Raw genomic sequence first — 13,388 nt, forward strand, 5'->3', positions numbered from 1 at the left:
CCCCCAAGGGTCTTATGGATCATACATCTAATTGAGCTAAGTACTTGGTCTATTAATTGGACATGGCCATGGGGGGAAAAAACGGCAAGAGCAGCCGTCGTCAAGTCAGAAGCAACGACAACAACAAGACGACGCCGTATAGAGGCACAAGTGTGGTCTGGATGGACGGACTGTCGCGCCCAAGAATCATCACTGCATCGCCTTGATCCCAGCCTTCACCCACATGGTCAGGCACAGCGTCACGCTGACCATCCACGCCAGGCTGCGCAGCCCAGCCAGCTTCCTGTTCGCGCCGAGCTTGACGTAGCAAAACACATAGGCGAGCCGGGCGGCGAGATAGCCGATGCTCAGGGTGTTGAGGACGCACGGGTGAAGCCCGGCCTGGTTGGCGGCGATGACACCGCCCGCGAAGAGGCCCAGGGATTCGAAACCGTTCTCGGAGGCGCCCTTTGCGCGGAGGATCATCTGCTGGCGCTGGAGGAGGAAGAAACCGTTAATTTATTTTGGACGTGGGCAGGAAAAGTACACGTGGCTTGCAAGGCTTACGGGCTTGTCGATGGCTTCATTCTTGCAGACGGCGTCGCGCAACGCTCGCGGGTTTGCGTTGTCGTACGTCTTGCCGGAGCAGGCGACGGCCAAGGTGTGAGGGCCGAGGCAGGTTGCGATGAAGACGGCGGGGATCTAGGTCAGGGGTTGATGATGAGTTGGTTGAACACGAGGCATAGGCGAGGGTCGTGGGCTCACGGTGAAGTAGGAGAGGTTCTTGGTGAAGTCGAGGCCGATTGCAGACATGGTGGGCACTGTTGAACTGGACTGTTTTTTCTTAGAGAAAGAGAGAAGACGTATGTAGTCATGTATATTCCTCCCGTGTAATTGAGGTGTTTGTGGCTCAATTGGGTGCGCGATTGATGGAGTTGAGAGTCAAGCAATCAGAAGCTGGCTGGAAGCCGGAGGCTGAGTCGTGGCCCGACGGCCCGACGACCCAAATACGCCCTCCAAGTGAGCGCCATTGGTAGGCGTGCACGATGCGACGCGCAATTTCTTGATCATCTGCCTGTGGCTGGGCCTAGCTCAGCTGGCCGCTTCTAGACCTGCTTCTGTTGCTTCAGCGTCATGTCGAACTCACCAGAGCTCGCTGCCTCGAGCTTCGATTCATGTGGGGGTAATTTGGAGAATCAAATGGAACCATGAAAACTCTATGAGGCAGCGCCTTGAGCCTGTCTAGGTGCGGCCGTTTCAATTGTTTCTTTCAACGCATCCGACCAGACAGCATTTTAGATACTAGTAGTACAAGTACATACGTAAGCCGTGTTCTCACCAATCATTATACTTGACATTATACACGATAGAGAACACCCCTGCCGCTCAGACCATGCCAGGCACCTGCTCTCCGTCGCAAAGTGAAGCCGGAGAGGAGGACCCTGGCTGTTGTCACTGGTCTAACAAAGGTGAAGAAGACAATGCAAGGTGTTCATACTGTTCTTCACGCAAGAGCCAACATAGATTGCCCTTGTTCACACATGCACTGGGGCAGGAGGGTCAAACCGTCAAAGGCTTCATTCATAGTCGAATCTTTGTTTCATACAGTTGCAACTCATAGTTAAAGTTTGTATATACAGTGACAAAATGCATCGCAGCGGCTCTTGCCTAAATGGTGAAATATATCGAACACGAATGCAATATCAAGTAGAAGAAGAAGAAATCCAGAAAAAAAAAACGTTAATCGATGCGTCCGTCATCATAATGCAAGCAGTATCATCATGCCTAGCATGTCCTTTCTTTTCAATGGGAACCCGCCCTGGGTATCTTTGTTTGAACCGCTCTTGCTTGCATGCTTGATTTCCCTCTTTGCAGTAGCACAACTTCTGCTTCTGCCTAAGCAGAAAACCGTTTCTCAACGGCCCTATTTCGTCTCTTGGCATTCCAGCCACCACCGTTCCAAACTTGGCCATTCCATGAGTTGTCCTGTTTTGGTGGAGGCGGTTGAGAGTTGGTATCAGAATTAGGTTGTGGCTGACCATTCCATACTTGCCCATTCGTAGGCTGAGGTTGAGTAGCTGGCTGAGTTGACTGAGGCTGGACCTGGGTTTGCGGTTGAGGATGGTTTTGATCTTGAGGCCCAACTAAGCCTGAAGATGGATTTGTAGCCGCAAAGTGCTGGACCGGAGCTGGATTGCCTCCTTGCTGGTAGACTTTAACAGAGTTGACGACCCAAAAGGCATTCGCAAACTGCTCAGGGTTGCCAGAAACATACTCCTGGCAAGTAGGGGCCAGAGTACTACACTTAGTATCATTTTTCCAGACGTCTCCAGCCCATTGACCACAAAAGGTGGTGTCAAAGACAATCTGGTGGTCCTTGAAGAAATTGTTGATGTTGCAAGTATTTCCTCCCACGAATCGAGCAGTCGGCGCTCCCCAGCTGCCGGGGTTGGGGTTCTGGGAAGTAATGTCCTGGGGAATGTTTGACCGAGGGAAGAACCAGACTGCAATGTGATCCGAAGTCCATTCAGTAGCATAAACACCACCTCCAATGGCGTTGAAGCCGTCGCCATAATTTGAAGCATCGACGGTCGCCTGTTGGCAGCCTTTTGAAGCACCAAGGGCACCACAGTCTGCAGAGGCAAACTGGGTAGAGGGGAGGGCGCCCTGGTTAGACATTGTACAGCCGTTCGCTGTGTGAAGAGTAATGGCATTCTGGGTTTGGGCATTGACACCCTCAAGTATGTCAATCTCGCCAGAAGATGGCCAGCCGGGGCCGAGCAGCCAGAAAGCTGGCCATGTGCCACAAATGCTACCAGGCATGTGGGCTATGTCGGCAATGAACAGACCACGAGTGAATGACTTTTTGGAGGACACACGAACTGACTTGCGACCATTGGGAGGGTTCTTGGTCTTGGAGTCAACGCCCATATATATCCCCCCCTTGGCGTAAACGGCAAGGCCTTCCTTATTGGCAGTCTGTCCATCAACATATTGAACGAAACCCCCTGTAGGATCTGGAAGTGTAAAGAAGTCGAAGCTGTTGAAAAAGTTGGTACTATCGTAAGTAGTGTCAAGTAGGTAACCCGCATGAGCAATACCTGCCGAAAAAAGCACAGTGCCAGCGAGGGCAGCGAAGCGACCTGAATAGCGCATGGTGATTGAAGTTAGGATTGCCGTCGAGGTTTGGTAAAAAATATATGTCGTTTTTGAAGGCGATTTTGCTGTGTGAGCCGGCACGACAGCGTCAACGCAAGTGGTGAAATAGTAGAGGCGAGCAACTTGCGAGTCTATTCCCAGCGCAAAGTGATGTGAGAGATAAAAAATGCCTTCGAGTTTCTCTGCCGTGCTAGAGAACGTAATGAACCCGAAACCAGAGCCTTGTTTCCAAATGGCTTGGATGTGAGCGAGACAAGAGAGAGAAAAGCTGTATCGCACTTGCAGTAGCAGCTACCAAGAAAACCGAGAGAATGAAGACTATGAAGCAATGTACAAGTCTCCCAGTGAGATCACTCTGGTTTTCCTTTCAAGTCTTTGAGACTGAACAATAGGCGGGCACAGTGAATGTAAAAGAGAGGGCGACAGAGGAATGACGCCCTCAATATAAAGGATCAAGTTGATCAAGAACTGAACAGAGTCCAAAGGAGGGGAATCAGTTGTTGGGAGGCGGAACAATGGCAACCAACGACTGGAGGGTGGACGGACAATTGAAGATAAATGACGTCTTTCTCTATTCAATAGAGAGGCTGGTAGTCCAAAAGAGGAAGATGAATGAATCTAAGACGAGAAACACAATACAATGATGACCAGCTGCCGGAAAGATTGAACGGCAGGGAACAAAGGATGCTGGAACCGTCAACGGAACCGAAAGCCTGGGTCAGTGCCTGCACAAAAAGGCGACAAGAAGAAAGAAAGGTGGTGACGAGTGACGAACAGAAACATGTTGGATGTCGGACGGAAATCCAGATATCTAAATATGGTTCATTGTTTCTCTGGCTGTGTCTGTTGGGTCTTGGTCACAACCCACCTGCAGCCAGTACGGAGTACAGAGTACTAGTCTGAAGATCCTTTTCCCCCTCCCGAGTCCCCCTGTGGTCAAGCCCTCGTCCGTTTCTGGCGTTTCCGAGATCTGGATGTATGTACATTGTCGGTAGAATAGAAGAGAAAAGGATGGGAGATATTGCTCTGTTGCTTTTGCGGCCCACTCTTAGTAGCGACATGTTTCCCACGGTGTTGCAGTCGTCATTGTCCAAGAGCCAACAAGAATGAGGCGGGAGCGCTAGATTGCGGAGGCTGGTGAATCTGAGACTCTGGTGCTGGGCCGAAGAGGCCAATCAAAGCCTGTGAATGGCAACGCCAAGAGGCAGAAGGGGCAAGACTGCTGGCAAAGCCCCTGCCCCTGCCTGCCACTGGCGCTCAGGTGGGGCGGGGCGACCCTCAGTGGTTGTCAGTGTTCGTCCGCTGTGTGCTCCCTGTACCTTCAATGTTGAAAGTTCCCTACGCACACTGGGCAGTGGGCACCGTCTTGTGCGGTCAGGCGGCTACGATGCTGCTTTCACCGTCTGGTTCGTCCCATTGTGCCTTTGGGCTTGGCGCTCGATTTGTGGTGCTGGTCGATTGACAGACAAGACTGTGTGTTCACAGCGCAAGACATCCCGACGCACAAACGGGCGACCTCTTCAATGAGGCATTGCGCGAATTTCCCCCGTTCCATCAAACCCTTGGCGCCTCTTCACGTCTAAGAAGTCGACAACAGCATGCTATGGAGCCATATTCACGGCAAACAACAAATACATACGCATCCCCCCCCCCCCGACATCGAACTTGAGGGACTGAGGCCCAAGTCGCACGATACCGAGTCCCTTACCGATGAAACGCTGAGGCCAAGAGGGACATTGAAGATTGAAACAAGGCAGTTTGACTGCACAGTGAACGGACACGTTCGTACGCCGTAGAATGTTTGCCGCCTTGCCCCATCCGTCGCCATCCGAACTTGGCCATGACACCCACAACTCGACTAGCCATGCAGGAACAAGAGCATGCCTGCCCGATACACTCTGGCTGTTTGACAAGCACTGACATTGCTTGGCGAAACAGATGGAAATATTCGACACCTGCCGGCTATCCGACCCTGATCTCGCCAGAGAATTGAGTTCTCCCACAGTGTTTGACGTCTGTGTCGAACACCACATTATCGATTCGCAGGCTCCAAGAGCCTCTTCTGTTGAAACATTGTTAGACACACAAAACACTAGGGATCTGATAACCACCTTGATTTACAAAACTCCCTTTCTACGGAGTGTATTACCTTGACTCGACAAGCGAATCGATGCGTCATGTTGGCACACCGTGCACCATCATTGTGCGACATGTCCTCCGCGCTGAGATGCGGTATATGGAATAAGTTACGGAGTACATACTCGCTAGCCATGGACTGTTTGCGCCGCCGAAATATCCATCAACCATCAATTTACCACGTTTAATGCGAGTGAGAAACCCATGTCTTGCTCCGCCTTGCTCGCTTTCTAGTTTGCAAACCTTTGTCACATTTTCCGGGCCCAAATTATAACGATCCTATTCGCACCGTGGGTGAGAAGCCAGCCTTTTTTTTTTTAGCATCTACGTAAGACTACTTCTTCTTCCTCTTGCAGCTGCAACCTCAGCATTTTCTGATATGCGGATCCAAGATAACGACCCACTTACCACGATTTGGCCAATTGCAGGTAGTACTAATATTGCCGCGAGCAAGGCACTTCACTTCCTACGAACAACACACAGACTTATCCAGTGCTCAATTCACGTTTCACTGCGCCTCCCTAGATGCACCTGTATTTATGTACTGTTGTGTTGGTCAGCAACTGTTTCACCGTCTCTCCTTTTGCGTGGCAGAACATTTGAAGTCCCGTTCTGGGCCCCTGAGGCAGCGATAATGACCCGCAGACATAACCATAATAAAATCTCCGTGCCACATCAGCCACAACACCAGAACAAAGGACTTGCATGGTATCAATTCCCTCCCTTCTCTTCTCTCTCTCTCTCTCTTGTAGGCCAAGAATTAATAATAGTAATTAAAACAAAAATCCCGCAATCCACTATATTCGCACTCCATATTCCAACTTTTAATTTCAGTCACATAACCAACAAGCGACTCACCGTCCTTGATTCCTCGGAGCGACATCGACACTGAAACAGCCAACGCAGTCAGAAGGTGGAACCAACTCCAGAGCAGACAAACCGCCGGGTTTTTCTCAAGATCAATCATCCAACAACTGTCTGGTGTCCCTCAGTCTCTGCGGATCCCCTACGCACCTTGTCGTTTGGCGCACTGCCCAGTGTCAAAATATTTGATGCTGACCGGCCCTTGTGTGCTGGAGTATAGTGGGAGGGAGGCTGTGAGTATCTGCACACCCCTAGATCACTCTACGCCATCAGGCAAGCAAATACGTCTTGCCTCTGACTGTATGTACATTTGTCACGTCGATCAGGCTGATCAATGGCCGAGTATATTGCCCAAGGACACGTCTCCTGTTTCAGCCAGAAGTCCTAAATAAGATGCCGCTCCCGGATCAGCCTTCCTATTCAGTCATATCCAGCAAATGTCTGTATTTGAAAACGGGGAATTATTGAAGGCCATCCGCAAAGAAAGCTTCACAAGCCTCTCGAAACCCATCCTTCTTCCTTCCACTCATCATCAACAGACCGTAGATGAACAACCCTATACTATAACCTGTGTCGTCTGGTTGTCGCTCTTGTACACCAATCGCCTCTCACCTTCTCCGACTTTACTATGCTATCGATTCACTGTTCCTGCAACTACTCGTGCTCCCTCTCAAACGCATCAATACAATGATGTAGTAGTCCCTTGTACGGACATTTCGTCTCAACCCCCGCTCCTCCGATCCAATCGTCTCGGCATCCCCTCCCGTCCCGGCAATCTCAAACAAGGTTCATCCTTACCTCCCCAAGTCATTTCCTTTCTACGGAGTACCAAGGACCAGATCATGTTAATCATGCTTGGCGGTAAAAGTCACGGATGAGCGCCGACCACCAGCCTGGTCGTCATAATAACCCTGCCTGACAGGCCAAGTCGCACATGTCCCTGCCGCCCAGTGCCAAACGTCATCTTCTGGTCGTCGTCGACGCCAGCTCCCTCCCGCAATCATCTGTCCGGAATTCTCCTAGAGCGAGTTGGTGAGACGCAATGCCGTCTATTGTGAAAAATAAGCCATACCTAAATTATACAAGTACAGGAAGAAAAATACACAAAATAAGGTATCAAAATACCACGAGCATCAATATCATGCTCAAGAAGAAATCCTTTGAATATGAAAAATGTGACAACGCCTGTGAGGGCCGTCTGACAGGCCCTCATGCATCGGGTTGGTAAGTTGTGTGTTGCACAATAGAACAAGAAAGATAAAAGACGGAACCAACAAATTCCTTTCCTCCCTCTTGAGCCTCCGCCGTGCCTCGTGCTCCCTGAACACCGAAAATCTTCGTCCGTCCATGCGAAGGAAAAAATAACAAAATGATAATAATAAATAAATGCATCCGTATCTTTTCTTTTCGCCTCCTAAAAACGCCTCTCGGTCGTCGTGACGATTCATTGAGCATATGCACCAAACCAAATGCATATGTATCGTCATGTACCATCCAAGGTAACCCAACGTCGTGTAACAAGGCCGTCGTGCATGTCCTGGTGCTCATTCTTGGGCCGCATGTCGCATGGACCGGCCGTCAGCTGCTTTCATGGTCTCATCTGAACCTGGCCTACCCCAGGCAGAATTCTCTTCGCTCTCCCGTTGCAACTCCTTTCGAAACATCCAATCGTGAAGAGAATGGGTATTAAATATGTCACAGTGAAGGGTAATTCCAACAGTCGCAATTCGCTAGGCCGGGGAAATCTATCCAATTTTCATTGGGCTGGCAAGCTCCGCGCCCCCGCCTCCAATGTATAAACGCCGTGATCATCTCAATGTGAGAAAATCGCATGACAAGTTTCGTGAGCCTGCGGCAAGGCTGCTGCCACCTCCTTGTGTCATGACGGGGTTTTTGTCACCACCCCAGCAGGTGATAACTGGGAAAAGTTTTGGCGAGCGACAGCTTAGCCACAATCAGAGCTTCACCCACTTGCCCGTCAGCTTCCACCAGATAAGAGCAATAAAGTCTTCCTTGAAACGTTCCCAGGGGTTTCTGTTGAGCCAGTAGCTGAACTCTCGGTAGTGGTACATTTCGCCCCAACAGTCTCGGCCCCATTCGCAACCAGCCATGTTGACAACAAAGTCACGCTCGTACTGATTATAATGGAAACGAGTGTTATTCTTTCCAGTGCCGTCGCCACATGCGGCCGGGGGGAAGCTGTTGATTTTTCGTTGAGGCAAGAAGCCAGTGTGCTCTCGCACCCAAGCATGATTCTCGTAAAGGGTCTCTAAAGCGTCTTGCTCCTTGTGCTCCCAAGCCATGTGCTTCTGCTCGTAGGCCACTGGATCCCACCAGATATCCAAGAGGCGTTCGGTCCAGGCGCTGCGACGCACGAAGAACGATCCCAGGTTGAAGCCAGAGCAGTCCTGAGACAGAAGCAGGTTCACAGAGTTGACGTTGCCGTCCCCCACTGGGCTCGATGCGAATTTGTCAAGGTACGGGTAGGTGAGAGGATGGGTGATATTAAGCGGGTTGTATTCGTTGATATCGCGGTACACATGGTTTTGGAGATTATCGAACAGGTGATCCTGTAAGGAGTACGAGGGTTCCATTACATATGTGTTGAGATCAAGCCACCAGAACCTACAGCGTTGTTAGTAATACTTTTCTTGCGATTGATGCCCATCATGAAAAAAGACTGGCAACGTACCATTCGGCATTGGGGTATTTTCTCATAGCACTTCGGACGTAGTCAACTTTTTCCCAACTCTCTCGCCATTCGTGGGCATACTTCTTTCTAGTCTTCATGTCGACGATTTCGAGGTCATAGCCCCATCTTGTAGCATATTTTCGCTTATTTCGTACGCTGTCCCGCTCGATTGCCCACTCTCGGGCACCTTTCCATTCCATGACACCTCCTCCCACGTTCGCTGCAAGGATGATGACGAATTTTGAGCCGCCTCCACCCCAACTTGCTCTTCGATACCAGTAGACAAGAGCTACGCAAGTCTGGTGTCAGAAATCGTTTGACTCAAACTTTGGTCGCGTTCCAAACGGCGAGGATACGGAGCACTTACGAGAATGGTAGAAGATGTACAAGCAAAGTAGCAAAACAAGAACAATAAGAAGTCTGATCTTCAGCTTTCGACCCATGCGGCCAGAGATTGATCGTATTCTTCCAATCAATGGTATATTCTGACCACGGAAAGGTTTGTCCTTGTCGCCATATCGTGGAATTGTATTATTCGAGTTGTACCGCGGAAGGTTGCTTGAAATTCGTCGCAAGTGGCGAGCAAAGAAGCCCGAATTATTTGTTGCAAAGGACGGGTAGCCGTTGGCACCGAGATGTCTCATTTTTGCAGATTCCCAATGTACCGGGCCGGAAGTGGGAGCATTGGCTGGACTTGACCTGCCACTGTTGATATTCAGACCAGGGCTCGACCAACCACCACCGGGGACGGGTGATGGGCTACGCGACAAGGACATTGGAGTAGCGGGTGTACCTAAGCACGACATGAGGCATTAGTTTGTCTGACGATGGAGCGAGTTGTGCAATCGCGTATGACTCGGCATGTAACCTGCAGGATCGTGGTGCCACAGGGATGAAGTGATGAACCACCAGCCAGCACAATATGGCTAGGACGTACCAAGGATAGGCGAGAGAGATGCTTTGTTTGCCAGCGCAGGGCGGATCTCGAGAAAATTGCTGGATTTCTGCTCACTCAGAGTATGGGTTCCAGCCGAGGAGCGTCGTCGATGGTGGGACGGCACAGGCCGGTCGTTGACGGAGCTCGAGGAGCCGGCGGTCAGCTTTGGAGAAGCCAGTTTGAATGTTTGACCGTCGCTGTCGAGTATGAGGCTTGCTAGGTGTGATCAGTCATCCGCAAGGCCGCCAGCTGGGATGAAGGCAGTGAGTGGAGCGCGATGCCTCAAATAAATTGAATCGGGGACGCGCAACTCTGGTTTCGTGGGAATTGAATCGCGCGACGCACGAGCAGCCACCGTGGCTCCTGTGTCCCTTGTCCCCAAAGGGAGTACTGCGTACCGTCAATATCGCTTTGAGACGGAAAGTAATATCAACTCGCTCGCAAAGGGGGAAGTAAGGAGAGAGAGAAGACAAGAAGTGTCGGCGATGAGGCGCGCAGACCACGAGGCCACTCACCAGTTGATCTTGGCACGAACCCAAAGAGTGGTGCCGGATGACAACCCGTTCCTTGCCAGAATCCGGGAGAGTTTTCTTTTTATTTATTTGATTCGGCGATGCTGCAGAGGGTGGATAGCTAATCAAGGCTAGGTAGCACAAGAAGTGTTGTTCTAGCTTTTCGTTACGACAGACGACGGGGGTAATGCTGGTTGACGCAAGACTCGAGTGAGATGAGGCTTGGCTGAAAGGTGGCTTGGATTGCAGGTGCTAGCACCGCAATGGCATGGCAAACGGGCTCTTTGGACGCGCGGATTTGGCGGTTCGCAGGCAAAAGGTTGAAAGGGCGCTGCAAAACTCTCAGTCTCGTATCTGCGACTTTCTGCAGCCGTGACTGAAGCGTTACCCTGAGCTTGGATTTTTTTGTTGGCGAGTTTGGACGAGCACTTGAGCGCACCGGCACGGGAAATGGGCCGCGAAACAGGCAAACAAGCCAGGGCGGCAAGTACCCACGTACCTGCTTTTATGGCATGCGGCAGGGAGGCACGCAGGTACTCGGTACTCGGAACTCGCACAACAAGTGAGACCATCCCATCTCTGTGGTCTTGCGCTCTGTACATGTACGGAGTACTGGAGTACTAGTTCCATGTCTCCTTATCCTTGACGGAGTAACTTATTCTTCTCGTTATTACTACTAAGACCTAGGCAAGTACGTACTTACTCCCTACTACTAGTATTGTGCCACTGGGGCCACCAGCAGAGATGAAGAAGTCTGGTCGCCAGTCGCACGCAATCTTGATGGCCGCCCCCAAGCGGGCCAAAACATATGAACTCGAGGTGTTCGCGCGCGACGCAAAAGAATTTGCTGGGCGCCCGGGCAAGGATTGCGGCGGGGGGGCGTCATTGGCGTGCTCCGTAATATTTTATCAGATAACGGAGTCATAGTTGCCTCCAAAGTACGTAGTAGTACTACTCCGTACCTAGGAAGGTAATCAGTACTGTAGTGACTCCTGAAGAGTCCTCCTGAATACATGTACAACAGTCCTCCTCCCGACTACAAGGCACAACAAGCTGGCCCGAGAGCGAGCACTCGAGGCAGCCTGCCGTCAACTCATACAAAGGCTGGTCAATTTTGATTCCGGCTCTTTGCTGTGCTTGTGCTCTTCTCAGGGGCCGCAAGGCCGAGATCTCGACACGGCGGTGAATTTGACTTTTTTGGCGTTTTCCTTCGTTGTCGCAAAGTTCTGGCATGTTAGGTGCCCCGTACCTTGGGCCAATCTTGGCTCAGCCGCCAATCATCGACCAGCTTTCGCAAAGGTCAATGGCTGCATGTGGTGGCTGGAGCAAAAGTATCAGCAGGGAAGACCAGTTGACCTTTCGCAAAGCGCGGCAGGTGTTGCCAACATTGAATGGTTGCTACTACCTACCGGTACCTGCTAGTGCTCTCTGGTCTCTCTGCTTGCCTTCTCGCCTTGCTCCTGCGACGTTACATCTTCTGCCGCCTTGTTATGTCTTGATGCTATTACGGCTTTGTGCTTGTGCAGTCGCAGTTGCGCACATACAAACATACACCATCGTCATCAGCACCCTGCTTTTTTCATTGCTCTGCCCGACGTAGTATTCGGCCCCAAATCGGATGCACCTTAGCACGACAACCCCCCTAGCCCGCGTGCTTAGTACTCCGCACCATTATGGCCAGTGCGCGCCCATCTCTGGCGGCAGAACAGAAAAAGAGAAAGGGGGAAATCGACGCAACGGCCACGCCACCAGGGGCTGGTGTCACTTTATCACTTGAGCAGAGCCTTGATAACATGCCGAGTCCATTCGTTCGGACGTAAAAGGACCAAGCACGTTGTGGATAGCCAATTCCAGCTATCGTGGGCACTGCGGCCATTCCCAGTGGCTACAAGACATCTGCCAAGACTAAAAGACTACGCCGTACTGGTCCCGTTATTGCAGGGGATAAAAGCAGTTGGCTAATAATGCCCACAACTTTTATGGACTTCTTGGCGAATCTGCAACATCTCTGGCAGGCCACTGGAGTAGAAGTAATACTACTAGTACAATACAATGTACATACTAGGGATCTCAGCATCTGCTCTTGGTCAAGGGAGAACTGGTAAAATCTATCATAGCAAACCGCTGCACTGCTTCCCAAGTGTAGCTGTTGGATCGTTCATGGTTCATGTCGCTAGATCTGCTCGGGAGCATATTCTTTCCGATGAGCCATGAGCTGGAGCGCCCTGTGTTGATTACCTGGCTTGGCCATGAAGACCAATATTGAACTTCACAGTCAGGGCTTGCAAGGATGTAGGATCCGCGTCCCGCAAACGCCAAATTTGCCCCCGGTGTAGTGGGTTTCGGTCAATGGCAAAGAGGTTGCTCCAATGGTCTGCTCTGCTCTGGCGTCCTGATTGTGCATTGACCAGAAGCTTTCTGTATGTATTGGGTGATTGTGCAGTTTTGTTTCCCCCGGCTGTCTGTGAGATTTGCCTTCGGCCGATTGGATCGGATGGTAGCTTCGTCCGCTTGATGTTCGTTTTCTTCCTTGAACCAACCTGCCTGATCGCAACATGTACTGAGAAGATAAAGCAGCCTGGTTGGAAGATTGGGTCGAACGAGCGAAGGAGCCTGTATCAAACCTCGAAAGTACTAGTAGTGGTACTTGAGAAAAGAAAAAAAAAAGGCAAATAAAAATAGCACCAGACGCGACGGAAGGCTGCACACGGGGGCATTATGAACCATTGACCGTCAATACATGTTGCAAGTCCAGGGTAGCACAGCTTGCTGTATTCACACGGAGCACACAAGTTGGGGAACACCAGACGAGACGAGGCTCCTACCACCAGACACACCCCTGCGACATGCAACCAATCAAAAACCCCCGCCACCACGGCGCGTAGCGGCAACCAATTGAATCACAATGTTGCCCAGAACAAGCGCCGTCATCAGACTAGCATCTCATTCTCAACCTCCAACCATCGAAATCCATGAGACGACGACACTTAGACGCCGACGTCGACGCGGGAGCAGATGCGCCATAATGGAGCCCTCGCTTTATTTAGCATACAGCGGTGAAACCTGGAAACAGTGCAGAATAACAAAATGAACCACATTGCGCCGTGTT

At 50.9% G+C, this 13,388-nt stretch overlaps 3 protein-coding genes across 3 annotated transcripts; all 3 read right to left on the reverse strand.

Annotated features, from left to right (window-relative positions):
* Window positions 1–189: 189 nt before the first annotated feature.
* MAA_05757 (Membrane associated eicosanoid/glutathione metabolism-like domain protein) lies at window positions 190–792 on the reverse strand (the record flags this gene model as incomplete). Its single annotated transcript, XM_007823755.1, has 3 exons — window positions 190–474; window positions 547–681; window positions 745–792. 3 exons carry the CDS (start codon window positions 790–792, stop codon window positions 190–192), a joined length of 468 nt encoding a protein of 155 aa, XP_007821946.1.
* Window positions 793–1,875: 1,083 nt separating this feature from the next.
* Window positions 1,876–3,135, reverse strand: MAA_05756 (glycoside hydrolase family 16 protein; the record flags this gene model as incomplete). The annotated part of the gene is made up of 1 exon (XM_007823754.1): window positions 1,876–3,135. The coding sequence occupies one exon, from the start codon at window positions 3,133–3,135 to the stop codon at window positions 1,876–1,878; it is 1,260 nt and encodes a 419-aa protein (XP_007821945.1).
* Window positions 3,136–8,093: 4,958 nt separating this feature from the next.
* On the reverse strand, window positions 8,094–9,606 carry MAA_05755 (galactosyltransferase; the record flags this gene model as incomplete). The annotated part of the gene is made up of 3 exons (XM_007823753.2): window positions 8,094–8,763; window positions 8,831–9,119; window positions 9,198–9,606. 3 exons carry the CDS (start codon window positions 9,604–9,606, stop codon window positions 8,094–8,096), a joined length of 1,368 nt encoding a protein of 455 aa, XP_007821944.2.
* Between the last annotated feature and the right edge of the window lie 3,782 nt (window positions 9,607–13,388).

This window comes from Metarhizium robertsii (genome assembly GCF_000187425.2).
Source record: "Metarhizium robertsii ARSEF 23 chromosome Unknown MAA_Scf_2, whole genome shotgun sequence".
In the NCBI taxonomy this organism is placed as follows: domain Eukaryota; kingdom Fungi; phylum Ascomycota; class Sordariomycetes; order Hypocreales; family Clavicipitaceae; genus Metarhizium; species Metarhizium robertsii.